The 18,877-nt window shown below is 32.8% G+C and overlaps 2 protein-coding genes and 2 long non-coding RNA genes across 4 annotated transcripts; 2 read left to right on the forward strand and 2 right to left on the reverse strand.

Moving 5' to 3' along the window:
- On the reverse strand, positions 28–1,925 carry LOC105165415 (ABC transporter I family member 17). Its single transcript, XM_011084417.2, has 4 exons — positions 1,769–1,925; positions 1,292–1,615; positions 492–679; positions 28–385 (listed from the first exon to the last, which is right to left on the reverse strand). Exons 1-4 carry the CDS (start codon positions 1,782–1,784, stop codon positions 131–133), a joined length of 783 nt encoding a protein of 260 aa, XP_011082719.1. The 5' UTR covers positions 1,785–1,925; the 3' UTR covers positions 28–130.
- On the forward strand, positions 6,109–8,839 carry LOC105165423. The gene has a single exon (XM_020697398.1). It carries the CDS (start codon positions 7,037–7,039, stop codon positions 8,318–8,320), a length of 1,284 nt encoding a protein of 427 aa, XP_020553057.1. The 5' UTR covers positions 6,109–7,036; the 3' UTR covers positions 8,321–8,839.
- Positions 9,251–12,594, forward strand: LOC110012160. Its single transcript, XR_002287316.1, has 2 exons — positions 9,251–9,613; positions 10,330–12,594. It is a non-coding gene; the product is annotated as an uncharacterized LOC110012160 (long non-coding RNA).
- Positions 12,124–16,307, reverse strand: LOC110012157. Its single transcript, XR_002287313.1, has 2 exons — positions 15,970–16,307; positions 12,124–12,580 (listed from the first exon to the last, which is right to left on the reverse strand). It is a non-coding gene; the product is annotated as an uncharacterized LOC110012157 (long non-coding RNA).

The following is an 18,877-nucleotide window of genomic DNA, read 5'->3' on the forward strand; positions in this document are numbered from 1 at the left end:
AAAAATGGATGCATGCAAGAGACAATCAACAGATAATCCAAAGCTTTTTCATAAGCTTATAGCTAATAGCCGTTGTGGCATATGGAAGTACAAATAAAGAGCTACTATATATGCAGCAGTAGAGAAACGCTCAAGAGCTGAGCTGAAGAAACCTTTGTGCCATAGGATGCTTAGCCTCAGAGAGCTGATCAGGTTTCAGAATTTCAACAATCTCCCCATTAACAAGAAGGCACACCACATCGGCAATCCTCTGTATTTGTTTGATGCTGTGAGAGACCATAACAATAGTCATCTCCCGATCTTTCTTCAGCTTCACCATAACGTCTTCTATGTTCTGGGTTGATATTGGATCCAATGCACTTGTTGGCTCATCAAGTAGCAAAACCTTCATACAAGAGGGATATGAACATGAGAAAAATGGCAGAAGAATTTTGTCAAACACAATTATCTTGCCCAAACAGTTTAGGTTATAACAGTCTCATCAGTGTCACCTCCGGTTCATTAGCCAATGTTCTTGCCAGAGCAACCCTTTGAGCTTGACCAACAGATAACTCTCCACCAGACTTGCTGTAGAAAGATGGATCGAGATCTGCAAGAGCCAGTAAATTGTGGACCTCATTATCACTTACTTTCTTCCCTCTTAATTGTGGTCCATATCGCACGTTATCTGCAACAGTTCCTGCAATCCAAGAAGAATGAGAATAATCAACAAAAGCCTATTCCATAAATACCAAGCAAGTTATACAACCTGCTGATTATACGTATGAACTTTATTATCGATAACCATACATCAAAACCACCAGCACCAGAAAGACAGGATGAATTTCAAAAAGCATGTATTAGAACTAGTGTACCCCAAATCTTCAAGCATAAAGAGCCAAAAATTTGCAAAAGGGCCTGTTCACAGAAGCTGAGAAGCAAACCAAAAGTTCAGAAAGTTTGACATGGCCTTCGACCGTTTGCTTATGGTTCATCAAAACCTCAATTATGTCTCGTTATGATTCCTTTCTCATGAACTTCAGCTGATGCTCTTCAAAATCAGCAAAGTCCTTCGTTGCAGTATCAAACCGTTTAGGCCGATTAGACAGTCTTCTCCCCCTACCCCACCCCATTCCCCACACCCCAAGAACAGGGAAGACATAAAATCATTGAGCTCTAGCCATTACCACCACATTGCAAGAGAGAACCATAACTAACTAATAACATATGCAAATCACTTCTCATTTAAAACCAAAACAGATAAGCAAAGAAGCAAAACCACAGTATCCTCCCAATTTACAAGCATCTTTACCTTCAAACATGACCGGAAGCTGGAACAGCATACCGACTCTCCTCCGAAGATGAAGAACATCAAGCTGACAGATATCCACACCATCAAGAAACACAGTAGCAGATGCGGGCTCCCACAACCGATTAAGGGCCCGAAGAAACGTGGATTTCCCGCTCCCACTCGGCCCGATCACCCCCACAATCTCTCCTCTCCGGATGTCCAAGCTGATTCTGTTCAGTATCCGTACATCCTTGCCAGAAACCTTCGTCAGATGCCTCACCTCCATTTTCATATCAGGCAAGTGCCCATTCTCCGGCGCCAGCAAATGATCTTCTGCTCCCACAACTACAGCAACTCACACATCCATTCAGAAACAATTCAAGAAACCAGAAACAGTTCATTTCAAACTTTGATTGATAATGAGTATAAATTACTAAGTTTACACAAAAGGGGCTGCATGATTTTGCTCAAAGAATTGAAAAAACTTAAGAGGGATACCTTCAAAAGCTTCCATGGCAAGAACAGAAAGCTCCCAGAAGAAATGAAACCCAATGCGATAAAGAAATGACTTTTTTCCTGTTTTTATAGAGAGTTACTCAGGAAAATAGTAGAATGAAGAAACCTTCCTCAGTTAAATGAAGTGGGCTTGGAGAAGACCTTGACGGTATTTTCAAAGGGTATCTATCATACCACAAGTTGTTACAAAAGTAAGCCATTCAGATTTCAGATTCATGATTCTCTTATCAGACAACTTTATCATGCATTGTTAATCTTTTCCTTTTCAAGATAAATATCACTGTCGCTTTTGAGTTAGTGACAAGTTTCAGCTACGTAGGGTGCCAACACTGTGCATAATTTATTCAAATATTTTTTGAAAAATTATTTATAATTATATGTGAATAAATAAAAAATAGAAAAAATTATAAGAGGTCATTGAAAGAAGAGCGAAAAAGACAAAAAGAAACATTTGAAGGTTAAGTGATAGAAATGTGAAAATTGATGGATGATTTCAAAAACTAAAGAAAAAGGTGAAAACACAAAAAGAGTTTTTTCCCATTACAATCAACTCTTTGATAAGTTGATGTAATATACAAGAGTTTGTTGTAATTATCCTTCTTTTCTTGAAATTATGATATTTTCCTTTTAAGCTTTCATGTTGAAAATTTGAAACGACAAGTATAAAATGATCAACTTATTTAGCTTAAATAATAAAATAATAGAACATAAGAAATAATTGGCTATAATGATGATCTTTCATTAGAATTATTATAATTATTGATAAAAAATATGAAGTATAATAAAATTTATGTGTAATCTCTAAAAAGGGATAATTAATTAATCATAGGGTTTATGGTTTTAAACATCTTAAAATATGCTTATTAGTATACACAGTAAAAAATAATATTTCGAATTTGTTTATAAGATTAATTAATTAATTAACTTATTATTATATATCACGGTAAAAGTTTACATTATAGTTGCGGTTTATAGAAATTATATGTAATTTTCCATTCCATTTATTTTCTTTTCTTCAACTATTATTGGAAATGTAAGTTTTGGTGAAATAATACACTCGTGTCGATATAACTCTACGTGCATTTTACATAGTAAAAATTGGTCTTATGTTTGAGTCTTATTAGATATGTGGGTGTTTGTTTAATTTAATATGAGTACATTAATTGTAATGGGTATTTGTCTCTCACTTAACGTGAATTTATGGTAATATCAATTTATTATTCTGTGTATTTATTGATCGAGTCAATTAATGTATTTTTCATTTTTATCAATACTAATGTAATATATAATCATCGTTTGATATATATATATATATATATATGTGTGTGTGTATATTTTCTAAATGTATAATTTTTGCTGGAGTTTTAGTAGTTCAAACAAGGTATATTGTATATGGTCTAAAATAATGAGAATATATTACGATTTCATCGTCTGAGATAAATTTATATACGGATATTTATGTCACATTAAAAAAGATAAACATTATCAATGTCTCAGGATCTCTAGGACAACATAGCATTTGGTGTTGAGGATTCTAATTATTATGTCTTCATCATGAATTAACTACGTAATACTCATATACAGATTAAGATTTTTCATCAGCTCTCTTTAGACAAATCGAATTAAGTCATAGGTGAACTTGCACAAGTCAAGATTTATTACACGATAAGATAGAAAATTAAAGATTATATTAGTGTGCTGCTGATAGAAAGGATTCACAATCTAACTAAACTATTCTTATATTCTTATTACTTTGAAAATTTCTCAATATTAAATTAATGTTAAGTGTATGTCATAAAAGTCAAGGTACATGTAATTGAGCAAAAGGATACTTCTCAAAACTTGTTTGTATATCTTATTTGATAAGTTTCATTATTTTACCAATTCGGATTATTATTTGGGAGATTTCAGTTTTATTTATGTGGAATTTTTGGATAATAAGGTGTTAAAGATTGTTTTGTCTATGTATGCACTTTTATTTATTTAACGGACAAAAATATTTAACATAAGTTTCGTGATATTTATGGATAAAAGAATAAAAAAAAATTCCATTCATCTCCTCCCAATATTAGTATCAAAACCACTTGGCATTTTATCATTAATTGATGTATTGCAGTGTAAAATTTACCATTGCGGCTACATTTACTGTTAAATCCATCGCGTAGGTTATCACAAACGATTTTGAAAACATTCGGAAGTACATATAGGAAATACTTTAAAAATAAGTTCATCAACTATAAATTTAAATTAGATATCAATTCTACTATAATAAGAAATACGCATATATAAACAAATACTTCATTTTATATTACTTAACAAATTGGTGAAATTAAAATAAAAATTATTTCTTATCTATCTATGTGAAAAAGAAAATCGTTTAAAAAAAGGAGAGAGTTCAGACTTTGGACAAGCATAAAGAAATTAATAATACGTCATTGCTTATTAATAGGCAAATCACTCGAGATCGTTGGTAATTTTTCTTATCTATCTATGTGAAAAATAAAATTATTTAAAAAAAGAGAGTTCGGACTTTCGACAAATATAAAGAAATTAATAATACGCCATTGCTTATTAATAGGCAAATCACTCGAGATCGTTGGTCTTTAAGTACACGTAATAGAAATAGTTGTGTTAATGAATTTATTGAGGTTGATCTTTTCTTAGAGATACGTAATATCTGTTAAAATTAAAAAATGAGTGCAAGGGTATAATTTATGTATATAAAATCTTTAGTAGTCTAAAACACTGACCTTTATTTTTCTGAAAAAAGATTGTGGAGCTAATAATTATCAATTGAATAGAAAATTTACCTAATACGTAATAATCTCAATATTTCATATTTTGCACACCGATTTAGTTTATATTTCATATTTATGAGTGATCATGTCAAAGTCGAAGCTAATATAGAAATAAAATGAATGTGGTTCGTTGTTCGTTATTTAAATTGTGTCCTTTTTAAGAGACAAGTTTAAAATTCATCTGCAATTTTATATTACTCGGACAAATAATGTGCTAAATAAGCATATTTTGGCACAACTCGACTCATTAATTAGTCCTACTTACTTCCCCGTTCCTGATTCCTACTATGCCCGCTCTTATTGGTAAAACCAAGCTTATGAAGTATATAGCAAGTGATTATGCATGACGAACTTTGGAGGGATAATCATAATACAAATATGATAATGTAGGGTTCTACGAGTAAGAGAAATTAAATATAAGTTGTAAATAAAATGGTACATAAATGGAAAAATAAACGATCAATATATGACCAGACTTATAATATTGAAGTATTTGACTTTTTTTAGAATAATATGATCAATTTTCAGTCCAGTTTTAGTTTTTGAAGTAACAAAACTTAAATTTATATATTCAGTAGTCGAACATTTTCGAGTATTTTTCTATATTTATTGTTGTGAATAATAAATTAATAACTACCAGTTCATTAGATACGACCAATATCATCTCCATTGGAGTTTGGTAAGTGATTAACACGATCAATGTAATAAACAACAAATACACTGCAATCCCAAGTGTTTTGGAAACTGAGAAATTTTTATAAGTAAGCTCATTTTAATTAAGTTATTCTGGATCGGGAATACTAACAACCAACAAATGTCTAGTGAGGTTACACGTGACATAATCTTACTTAATTTAAAATGATGAAATAATTATAAAAAAATTAGAAAAATGACTATAAATAATCCAAAATAGTAACAAGTTTGTGAAAAATAATGACGATCTTGATCGTTACTAAGAAATTTTAATGTTTTTAAAATGTGGATGTAATGATATTAAATTTAAATATACGAAAGTTGGATTAATAAAGATAATAATAGCAAATAAAAAATATAATTACTTTGAAGTGTTTTTATACAAACATTATCAAAGTAGAATTGCCATAGCACACTTTAAAAATTGAGGAAGGAATTCTATGCTCACCACCACAATGAATTTTGTTCTTCCCTCTCAAAATTTATGTGAAGAATCTTATTCTAACCAAGAAAACAAAACATAAATTGAAAATAAAAGAAAATCCATATATGTTATTTTTCCACACTCGCAGTTAAGGAGAGCTATGTCTTGGTTCAATTACTAGTGACCACGTCATCCAAATTAACCAATAGGGTGGCAAGTAAAATTCACAGAAAACTCAATGCGTGGAATGAATAGGCCTTCTATATTCAGAAATTGATAATGCCAAACTGTTTTTCCCCCTGCCAGATCCAGGTGCAACATTCCAAACGCAATGTATAACATAAAGCTGTCGTACCCCGTGCATCAGAATTTGTACTTCCTACAGAAATTACACAAAAGCATTAGCTTTCTAATCAGACAGAAAACGAAAAAAGAGAGAGAAAGAACGAAGAGAGAGAAAGGAGGAGTATCGAAGAGGAGAGCGATCAGAGAGAAAACAGAGAAAAGGGGTCTTCAATTTTCTGATTCAGGATTTTATTTTGCAGAATTGAAGAGAGTAAATTGGAGAATGCAGAGCAAAATTTTGAAGGGATAAGGAGCAATGGTGTTAGAAGCTATATGGGTTTCAGAGGAGTAGTTAAGAGGAAAAGGAGAAAGGAAAATTAAGCTGAGAGTGTTTTTGATTATTTTTTCTTCTAAATCTAAATTCGGGGAGCTTCAATAAGGTGAGCCCATTCGTTATCTCGCCTCCGTGAACTCATATTTTGTTTCAAGTTTGAATCTCTATGTTCTGTTGATTCATTTTTATTCAAGTTTGAATTTTGAGCATAAAAATCTGAGCTTGAAGTTCAGAATTCAAGCTTGAATCGTTCATTGGGGGAGTGGCATTTGGGTTATTGTTGAATTTTGCGTAATACAGGTAAAATTTTTGGGCGGTTTACTTGGAGAAGCAGGGAGGTATTTAGTTTTCGCGGTTTAGTTCAATAATAGGTTCGTGTGGATTGTAATTCTGAATTCTGGGTTTAGTGTTAAGAATCTGACGATTTTCGCAAATTTGGGATTTTGGAGGGAGAGTCAGTTTGATTGAAAGTTTGAGATCTCTGGTTGCGGGCTCGACCCTCTGGCTATTCTAGTTTGTAAAATTGAAGTTCTGGAGATGGGTTTTGGGTTTGAATTTGTTAGGGGGGTTGTTTGGGGGATGAGATATTGTTTGGAAATGGATTCCTGGAGTTGTAGCAAAAAACCCTAATTTAGTTGAAGGTCCTTTATCGTTGTTGTGGCAGTGTGTTTTTGTTATATGGAGTTTTAGCTTGGATAAGGAGAGAGGCCAGAGAGATGCAACCACCACATCACCATACGCGGATCAATCTTGCCGAGTTGAAAGCTCAGATAGTGAAGAAACTCGGGGCAGAGGGGTCCAAGCAATATTTTTATTACTTGAACAGGTTCTTGAGTTTAAAACTCACTAAGGTTGAGTTCAATAAGCTTTGTCTTAGAATTTTTGGGCGGGAGAATATTGCACTTCACAATCAGCTCATTCGTGCAATATTGAGAAATGCTTGTAGTGCGAAAACCCCACCACCAGCAAGTCACAAGGATGATGTTTTGAAGAATGGTACACAAGTTAGCAGCAAGGATATTTCTGCTGATAGTTATCAGCAAAATGGGTCCCACACCAGTATGACTCCTCAAGCTTGTGTGTCACCAGGGTTGTCAAATGGAGGTGACATGCTACCCCTCTCGCCCCGAAAGGCCAGAACAGGTTCTCGTGATCGGAGAACTGGGGATCGTCGAAGCGCTCTTGGACCTAACGGCAAAACTAGTGTGGGACCTCAGCTGTCTGCTTCCACTCAGTCGAGTGATTTTAATGTCGTATTGGAGAATGGAAATTTGAATCCACCTGATATTGGGAAGCCGGTGCAGCATCATCAAGAACTCATGCACCAATCAGAGAATGAAAGTGAGAACTTGGTTCGGCGTTCTGCTAAAATGTCCATTCTGAGGACATCACCAGATGGTTCAGCTCCTTCATGCAGCAAGGAACAGACAGAATTAGTAGTTAGAGATGATGGGAAAGAAGCTTCTCCTAGGAGTCCACTCCGGGCGCCACTTGGTGTTCCATTATGTCCTGTTAGCATTGGTGGGGCACGTAGAGCTCTGCCTCCAGCAAGTAGCAGTAGATGTATCGATGCACTTGATGATGGTGTTTTGTTGGACAGTCTAACATTAAGGGAACGGATGGAGCAGATTGCTTTAGCACAAGGTCTTGAAGGGGTGTCGGTTGATTCTGCCAACATCTTGAACCATGGATTAGACTCGTACATGAAAGGATTAATTAGGTCTTGCATTGAACTTGTAGGGTCAAGATCAGGGCATGAGTCAACAAAGAATAATACCAACAAGCACCACAGCTATATGAAGCTAATTAATGGTGTTAGACCAGGTCATCAATTTCAGATGCAAAATAGTGGAAAACCTCCGGAAGTGGAAGAACAGAGAAATCCTTGCGAAATTTCTTTACAGGACTTTCGAGTTGCCATGGAGCTGAATCCACGAAAACTTGGTGAAGACTGGCCATTGTTGCTAGAGAAAATATGTACACATGCATTTGAAGAATAGCATGGATCATGGATTTGTTGTCGTGCAGTTGGCTGAATTGTCGCTACTGGATCAGAAGGCATGCTTTGCGGTGCCGATCTTCTGGCCATGGTGTGGCTTTGGCGTTCTTATTCATGGCCTTTGAATCCATGTATCGCTCGTAAAGTAAAACGACCAATTCGGGATGAAAGGGGTCGCAGCAGGGAATCTTTATTCCATACTGCTAATTGGGCTCTTCTTTAATTGGAAGAACCCATAATATGCAACCATTCAGATGAGGAAAATTGCTAAAATCTGGTTGCCCTGTTGTATGATAGCATGATCCCCACTTCAAATTTTTTCTTTGTCCTGTAATTTACAGTCAATCAGAAATTTTAGAGCAGTTTTGCAGGAATAATTTGTGTAGTTCAGCATTTTAACGTGAAAAAAAGTGTGGGATTGCATGATGCAATAGTCATGTCTATGTACCTTCACCATCAAGATTGGTTGGGATCTTAATATTAACAACAACGTTTAGCCAGTTGATTTTATTATTTTTTTTCTTCTATAACAAATATCTTTCTGTTTCTGGCATATTTATCCTTAACTCTTAGCTGATAGATTGCATGAGTCACCATATACTACTGCCTGTTAAAACACAGATTTATCTATTAATTCAGAGCCTGAATTTACCATGCAAAAACAGCTATGTTTATATTAAGTGGCTGAAGATGCTGTTTTCAAGTAATTTCTTACTTCCTTCCAGAGCATCGATTAAAATGTAGTAATTTATCATCATTTCTAAAGTAGGACAGTTGATGGGCCATTAACATGTCATTTGCTTGTCTTTTACGATGAGTAACCTGTCATTAGACTGTTTCCAAAATAATATCATGTGAAGCGAATAGACCTTTGCTTTCTTAATCATGCTATCATGATCGGAGTTCTAACAGGTGGACATCAACTTTACTGCTGATAATAAGTCACTTGTTCTTTTATTTTTCATGATATCACCTTAGACTCAGATGCCCGCATATCATACTGAAAATCTTAATATTCATTGATCCTGGGTTGTTGAATCATAAATGGCCTTCAATGCTTAAACTATTTTACTGCTGCTTATTTTTCTTTTTTAGGTTTGATTTGGATTATTTCTTTCTCAAACTTTACGAATCTCATAATTGACATGATCAAACTTCTCTTTGAAGATCCACTTTCTCTCTGTAGCCCATCAAACTTCTTTTTGAAGATCCACTTTGGATGTGTAGCCCATGTATGTTGCAGGTTATATCGTCTCCTGTATGCTGAGGGATTGTTCACACTAAGGAGATACAGGTTAGAGTTGATGTTATTGATCTTTATGTTTCTTTATAACTTATATTATTCCCATTACCTTTAAATAATTCTACAGTCCGAGTAGCCTTGTTTTAGAATGTCTGTAGCTGCTGAATGTTAGAATTGATTCATGCACTGGGAATTTTTCAAACTACTGAGGCCTAGATCATGTGTCTATTGTTAATGAATTTTGTATCATTATATCTTTTTCTGTTATTACCCTTTCCTATGATTCTCTGACACGCCTCTGAGCATCTTTATGAATGCTTTTAGAAGTTGTTGATCATGAACTGGATACTACAGTTGATTTAGAATTTCAATATATCAAATCTGATAACACAGAACTTCTCTGTTCAGGCGAATGAATAACTCTACTTTCAAACAAACGGAAACCTGAGTGAAATGTTGGTTTGTAGAACTCAGCATCTGAATTACACCGAAAGGATCATATAAAAGAACAAATAATTGTTAGATTCCTTCATGGGTTATTAATTTACTTGAAATGCTTCATATTAAAGGCTGATGGAATACATTTATTTTAGCCTACAGATTTTTCAGCTCTCAAGTGTTAATTTTGCATCATTAACAAAAGAAGAAAAAAAAGATTACTCTTTCCACTTTATGTTCTGATTTCTAGGAGTATACGAAGGTCAGATTTACAAGTCTTCCTCGTGCTGTTACAATTTTGACCTCTGTACATATTGCTGCATGAACAGGTCTATCGTGTGGCTGTAATAATAGCTTATCTACTGTTGTTATTACATATCTGCGGTCTTATGACGTGCTTATCAGTTGCAACTCATGTCCCATATTAGCATCGGTAAATCAAATTTATCTCTTTATTCTCTAGGTACAATTCTATTGGTAAATGTTGATTCCATCTTACAAATGTGGAAATTGCAATTCTCTTGGACCAAAATATGAATACATTTGTTGACCATTATGCTTTTGTAATTTTTCTTATGTCAAAGAGACACCTACCGTCTATTATCTGTGTAACTTTCTCTAAAAACTTTCTTGAATATCACGTTTTCTTGGCATAATCTTGTGACTGTTTTGTCTTTTGAACTTGTTTCTTTAGTCAGGTTGTGATGGTAGATTTATTGGAGTTTATCTCACAATGAATGATGTTAGTATTTCAAGTACTGATCACTATGGATCCTGTGTCCAATTGTCTCCTTTAAGAAAAATAAATTATATTTTCTTGTTGTAGTAACTTTACTGTTCTTAGTAATTCACTTGGGGAAAAAACTATATTTATTTCTTTTTATGATTTTCACATGGTTAATACTATCTGACGCCAGCATGTGATGGTGTATTTGTATAGAACTGAAACTAGATTGGATGCACCACGGCCTTGAATATCATATCAGGTAAGAGAAATTTAAGGTTACGTGGGAAGCTTAAGATGGATTTCTTAATGAAATTGAGTAAAAAACAAGTCCTTTCCTGTCAATAGCGAGGTGCTGAATTCAAGGTTGTCCTGTGTTTTGGCGAAAGAGCAGAGGTTGATATCATGGTCTGTATAAGAATGTTTACTCTGTAATAGATGGAAATACTGAAAGCCCCTTGTAATTAATTAAAAGGCTTTTTGTTAAAGTTGTCTATGACTCTGATGCAAGATGCTGTTAAAAGAAAGGCATTTGCAAATTAGGCTATTTCTGTTAATTGATGTCTGCTCACGGACTGGGTTGAACAGAATTGAGCATCGAGGGTTATGGCACTTGTTGCACTGAGCGAGAATTCTGCAAAAAAGGCTCTGAAAAGAGGTATGATTTCTGGTTTCCTGTTGCTCTAATTGTGGGAAATATGACAAAACTATATAGCAAGAGAAAGGGTGGGCAAAGAAATGACGTATCATAATGTAAACTATTTTGTACTTACATTTTATGCTAGTGTTGTGTTAGAACTAATTTACAGAACACATATTTTGTCATCTCGAAGTTATATACGTGCGTACTATGTAACATGTTACCCAGTTTGACTTAATAAAAGTGTTCCTTTTTATCATGTCTGCTTTCGTTGTTAGTCCAGTGATGTAATCTTGTGAATGCTCGATTTCCTTCAATAGTTGTATTGGGAGGAGGAGAGGGAGGGAGGGAGGGAGTGAACAAATGAAATAAGCGCGATGCTTGTGGAGATTTTGCCCCAACACAAACCTCTGAGTTACCTGGTAATACACATGTTTGCTTATGAAAGTTTGGTTCACATTCTTGAGTTATTGATCATTACACCACGGAGAAACCTAATATTCAGTTCCTTGCCAAAGACGTGTTGACCAGTATGCAGAAGGATCCTCATCTATTGTCTGAACAAAGAAACTCTTCTGCAGCAGAAGCTTGAAGTACGGCAGTTTCACTGCACATTCTTAAGTGATCAAGCAGCCTCCTGCTACAGAGTTGCAGATCCCAAAACACAAAGAAAACAAAAGGTACATAGATTCATTACAAGCAGTTGTTTTCTGAAAATAACGTTGCCGTTAAAGCTATCATGGGACTGAGGTAATGGGCTCACTCAGAAGTTCTTTTCTCTGTAGTAAAACTCCTTTCAGGATCATGACTAAGCATGGTGATGATGCATATTTACAAATAACTTCATTGTGATGAAGTAGTCTTTACAAGCTGAAAGTGAATGTGCAGCAGATAACACATTTCATAACATACTGCTTGTGTATTGCACCATATCACGTAGATGATGCTCATAAACTACGGTGTGACGGGGTATAATTATTGCAGCAGCTATAAATAGAAAGTGGCTTTTTTTCTTATTGAGTTTGATTGGTTGAGAAGGATGAAGCCGGTTCACCGTGGCCGGAACATGCAAAATTCCTCCAGAGCCACCGGTGCTTGCGCTGTTTGTGATGGGACATTACTTCTGTTTCCGTCCTCCTCAACATTTCCCACATGATCTGGACATCCTCGTATCCACATGTTTGGATGTCGTCATGGAGTTTCAGAAGCCCGGCACCTGAAGAAACACAACGTACGAGGAAAAAGAGCATGTGAATTTGTCTATCTGTGTAGCAGAACGTTCCAGGTCTGCAGAATTCAAAAGAAACTAATTGCAAGGCAGGCTGTGAAAAATTGCTTAAACAGTTGGTAAGTGGTTCAGAGATAAATTGCCTTGACGTTCACAATCGTTATTTCCTTTTACTAGGAATGGATTCTAGCATCGTTGCTAATACACGATGACCACCAAATAAACACCAAATATATATATATATATATATATATATATACATATAGGGCCCCTTGTAAAATATTCTGCCAGTGTGACTATGTGGGCGCTTGGTTAAACCTAAGTAAAACATTTTATAGGTTAAATTACCAGCAATTGCCACCTAAATTTGATATAATTGTGAAGATTTACTTATTGTTTGAGAAATTAGAAATACTCCTTCCTCTCATTTTACTTTCCGTCTAACAATAAAGTCATTTGGTTAGCTTCTGTTATGTTTTTATTCAATTTTTGTTGCGAATTGATCAAAATATCATTTTGAATTATAAATTATAATTATACATTTTTTAGAATTTGCTAAAATAGATTTATGAACTGATATGCTCTATGAATTATTTGCTATACTCAACCTCCAGTTTTTTTCACATTTTTCCAAATTTTCTTTTCTAGGGGAAAAAAATCAACAATGGTAAAATTAATAATTTTTACCTCATGCCATTTGGAGGCTATATAATTATTTGTTATTTAACGGGTGTATTTATAATTTTTCAAATAACGAGAAAATATTCATAAAATATTTATAGAGTTACGATATGTTAGACCTCGTTATATTTCTTGAAGGGTTTGTGCTAACAATTAAGGAGCTTATAAAAACATGAGTATTAACAATTTTATAATTAATATGATCAGAATTTAAAAGAAAAAAAAACTTAAAGAAATCTTAGAAATAAGTTTAGACAAAATAAAAAACAAAAGCGAGCAGGTCGAATTAAAAAGAAAATGGGGAAAAAGTTAAATGAATAAACAAGTAAATTCTTAGGGTATTAAATTACAGAGAATTGCAGAAAAAGTGGGAGATTATGTAGGCAGTTAGTCACTAATCAACTTGGGGTTTTGTCACACTAAGACATGTCCAATCTCTCATACTTTAATTAATGTGTTTTGAGTGGAATTTAGGCAGTGGATATAAGCATCTATAAGTGGAATCTTCTCATACATTTATTTAGCATATACAAAAATAAAATAAATAATAATAAAAGGGAACTAAATCCCAAGGCCGCCAATAGTGCGTCAAAGTACCATTTTAGAGAATTAAGACTGCACCAATTAATAAGTGGATGACTAGGAAAAGAATGGACATCATACCATATTATATAGGTGTTCAATAAATAAAACAAGCATCGATCCTTTTTATTAAATTCTTTAAATACTAAATATAGCTCGATGTATTAAACTTGACGAACCAAATTAAAATGCAATTTTTTTTTTATATAAGCCCAACTTTAGCTCGACTCAGCCAATAAAATAATCGGGTAAATTACATAAACACTTCTCGAGGTTATGTCTAATTATATAAATATTACATACTATCTGAAAAATTACAAGTACGCACTTTAAAATTGGAATCGTAATTACAGGTGTGTCTCCTATTCAGTGAAGAAATTTTATACACACCTTGAAGTACATTACAAATACCCCATCAGATGGTGTACTCACAAAGAGTTGAAAGTGTTTGTATAATGAGAAACAATTTTAAGAGAAGTCAATGTAATATATCCTAATATATATTTAAAAAACTCAAGCTACTTGTTTTTTCGAGTAATAAATCAATAAATTTCTCAATAACAATCAAGCTACGAAGAACAATGACAAACTATATAAAATCACGTAAAATTGAAAAGAAAAAAAATGCATTTATTAATAAAATCTCATCCTTAATCACTAAACTAAACGTAAAACTGTGAGTTACTTAATCCATTTGAGAGCTCAATCAAATACAAATTTTTCAACTAAAATAAAAATAAAAATGGAGTAGTAATATGTTGGGCTTGATCAGAGGGGTTTAAAGTACAAAGAATTATAATTTTAATATTTTTGGGGTGTAGTACTCAACCAAGATTATGAAACAGAGGTTTGGGCTAAGGCAACCAAATGTAAGTTAATGTGAGTAAAAGATCCTTATGCTCAAATGCAAAGAGGGATTTCCTACATACAAAATTAAGCATATGTAATCCTCTAACCCGTTTTGCGGGTAATTCGTATTTCATCTTCTATTTTATTTAATGTATATATACTATTTATATAAAAATGATATTATATATTTTATTTTATAAAAGATTTTATACACATAATAAATATATATTAAATGAAGTAGAAAACGGTAAAATTTAGAGCAGAAAATTCCAAACGCTAAATTGTGGAAAGCTTCAAGGAGAAGGGGGCTGAAGAAAGTGGTTGGCTTCAAAGGTGTAAAGTGGGATAAATGCTTTATTCCCATGTAACTTTCCCTAGAAAATTCCATCCTAAACTACCTCATCATCCAATTTCCCAATCTACTCCAATCAAAATTAGTGGCAATTAATTGTTCAAAAATCCTTAATCAGCTCACACAAATCCATCATCTTTTTTGAACTAATAAATTTGATACGTGATTGATTCAGATCTAATAAAATCCGAGTCAATTTGGGATTCCTCTAATTGTCCTGCATTCCACTCTGGGGCTAGTTTAGTGGGATTATTGCCAGTTCTCCATTCTAATATTGGAGAAATCAAATTTCATCGTGAATATAAAAAATTACTAGCTTTATGTGGGGCAATTGGAGATTAAGCTTAATTTCTGATTTGTTGTAATTAAATCAGATAAGGACGTACAACGTATCACTTTATATTAGTATATTGGAGATTTTGGACTTAATTTCTGACATAACCTAATTCCTTATTAAAATAGCAAAAACTATCTAATTAAGGATTAAGAAAAATCCCATTAATCTGTCATTGGTGTTGCAAAAGATAAACAAACAATCATCTTCCCCTAAAAATATATATATATATAAAAGAAAATTGGAAAAATAATGATGAAACTAGAAATCCAAAGCTGTAACGACCAACCTACTACGAGTAATTCTGTTTTACTATAAGATTATTATTACTTTATATAATTACCAAGTGAAAATTAGTGGGAAAAAAAATAAAGTTAACTAACTTTTAATCTTCCTAACTAACTCCATCATACCAAATTATGAAAAACACGCACTCATATATACACACACTCACACACAGAGACACACAGTGAAAAATGCTACCGGCGCTCCGAAATTACTTCAAACATTCTGAGTGCCTGAACTAAATCGGAGCTCCATATGCAGCCAGAGACTGAGAGGTGGGAAAGGAGAGATCACCATTTTTGCGGGCTCTGATTCGGGCCGAGACGGCAAACCAAGCCCTTCTAACCGGGAAGACCATCTTGTGCCACCACTCCATCACCTTAATCTAACCTCCCCGCCGCCGGTTCCCGCCGCCGAGTCGACTGAGCACCACCCGTAGCCCGGCCAGAACTGTCGCCCTGAAATTACTCGCCTCCGCACCGCTTTAACTGTATACGCACCAGAAAGGGGGGAGAAAAGAGTATATCTACATGCAGAACACACAGTTACACGCTCAGTGTGTGTGTGTGAGAGAGAGTTGAGAGAGAGAGAGATTTCTTGGCTTTGAGTTAAAGCGCAGGCTTTAGCCGTTAGGCCGCTTGGGGATTATTTTAATGTGAGTCAGCTCACCGACACGTGACGGTATCGGTGGCTTTTTTTTCCTTAATTTATCAATAAAATAAAAGTAGGTCTTGACACGTGGACCATGTTGAGGACTCTTTTTGATACAAGAATTTCTCATCTTTTGTTTTAAGATAAATTACAATGAATTTTCATAAAATTTGTATAATAAGAATATTGTTTATTATTTAAAAAATATAAATATTTTTTAATATTTGATAAAATTATTTAATTCTTAATAGAGGTTTAAAATTTTTAATTTTTTTCTTATTATATCTTTAAAAAAAATAAAAAATCGTGGATGGAAAAATTTTAAAAATTATTCACTTAGTCCATAAAAATAATTCACAACGGCATTTTGATTAGTTCACCATATAAAAATGGATGACACCTAACTGAAACTAATAGCTTGGGCTAGTTGTCGAACGACTATTAAAATTAAAGAGACATTTTTAATTTCTCAAATAATAAGAAGGTATTTGTATTTATACCAAATATAAAAAAAAAACTAGTTGTAATTTATATCTTTTTTTAAAAAAAATTATACTTACGTGTATATTATATGTGGTATTATTTTCAAATTACAAATAATTTAATTATATTTTATAATTTAAAAAGAAATTATGTGTCAATTACACGACAATTTAGACGTGTTTAGGAGTGTGGAATTTATTTGGCCCAATCTACTCCCAAAATCACTTTCAACAATTCAATGTCCATTATATATAATTTGAGGTATTTCACAATTTAAATTAAGACAACTTTTAATAATTGATATTCACCTCATCTAAAACTAAATTATATAATTTGATTTTATTCAATAAAAACCATAACTACTTTAAATAACTGAACTATTTTTTAAAACAAAAAATCATTTTATGAAATAGAACAATGCATTACTGTGACATACAAAATTAATTATCTAAATTATTGATATATTTAATTAAATATTTTACCAATAAATAAGTATTTAAACTAAACAATATTGATGAATATTTCAATATTTTCTTTTTTTTATTTGAAGCCAAAATAATAATTTTTTTTTGAATAAATCGATTAGAATCATTAATATTCAATACTGATATCTAACAACAATAACAATTATATTAAATAATCATATATAATCAATACCTACTATTAAAATAAAAACATCTTACATATTAATAAAATTCAAACTCATAATATTAATATTATGTAGCTCAACTTGGTTAAATAAAGTAGTGGGGATATAGGGCAAGTGGTTAAGAAGTGAGTGAAGTGGAGGTTTAATTGTTTGTTGGGATTTCAATTCAAAGAGAAATTTGAGTTTGATAGGCTAATACTGACATTAAACGTGTGAGTGTGTAAGTGGACGACAGTTGTGGCCGGTTTGACTGTTTTGGAACAACCACTTTTTTCACCTTAAAATTAGAGACACCCTTTTTGTTAATTTATGGGATTTTCCATTTGTGTTTTTTGGCCCTTTTTGGGGGTTAATAAATTAAATTAAAGGAATGATTATACTTTGTTTTTAGGTTTTGTTTTTTGTGTGGGGAGTTTTGTTCTTTTCTTAGACCAAGATTACATATTTCTGTAGTTCTTTTTAGTAATTATGTTTTTTAAATAAATAATGTGTGGGATTAATTTTAGGATAAATTATATTTTGCCTTTCTAACTATTCTCGTTTTTATAATCAATTTTTTTTATTAATTTACTTTATTAATTTTATGAAATTTGCACTTTGTTGTATATGGTCGTTTTTCAAATGATTTTTCTATTAAAAAAAATATCACATACACTGCACATATGATATTTACCTATACATTGCCCTTAATGATTGCGTGTGTAGTGTATGTGATGCTTTTTCGATAAAAAAATTGATCAAAAAATAGTCATATCTATCAAAATATAAATTTCATAAAATTAAGATTATAAAAATAAATATAATTCGATGACAAAATATAATTCACGAATAGTCATTTCAGAACAAATTGAGAATACATAGAGGGGTTTACCTAAAATATTTCACCCATAAACATCTCAACCATAAATGGTTATTGATAATTTTTCATTAAAATTGTGTCCTTCTTCTAATATTTTATACTATGGGAGCTCGTCATGATTTTGGTGTTGGAGGATCTTAGTTGAAATTAAAATTTTAAAAAATGATCTTGTTCATATTATATGTCGTTTCACTAATTATTTATAAAGTACGTGATGATACTTATTTTTCTCACCCCCTAAACAACGATAGACTACGAGTGGGCAATGAGGTCTAACTCAATTGACGAAATTGAAGCTCCATGATCTTAGAGATCATGGATTCGAACCCCTCTAATGTACGTGGGATGCTGTCTACTGTAATAGTAAGTATTGTTGAACAAAATATGATTATTGTAATAATAGTCTTTGTTAGATATTGATGTTGACATGAATAATTATAATTATAATCAATTTATTTTAATTAATAATAGTTCATCGATCTTACTTAAAAAAAAATGATAAACTTCGAATGAGTTGGACTTAATGGTTGAAATTCTGAAAATTACTTTGAAGATCGATT

This window comes from Sesamum indicum, linkage group LG1 (genome assembly GCF_000512975.1).
Source record: "Sesamum indicum cultivar Zhongzhi No. 13 linkage group LG1, S_indicum_v1.0, whole genome shotgun sequence".
NCBI lineage: Eukaryota > Viridiplantae > Streptophyta > Magnoliopsida > Lamiales > Pedaliaceae > Sesamum > Sesamum indicum.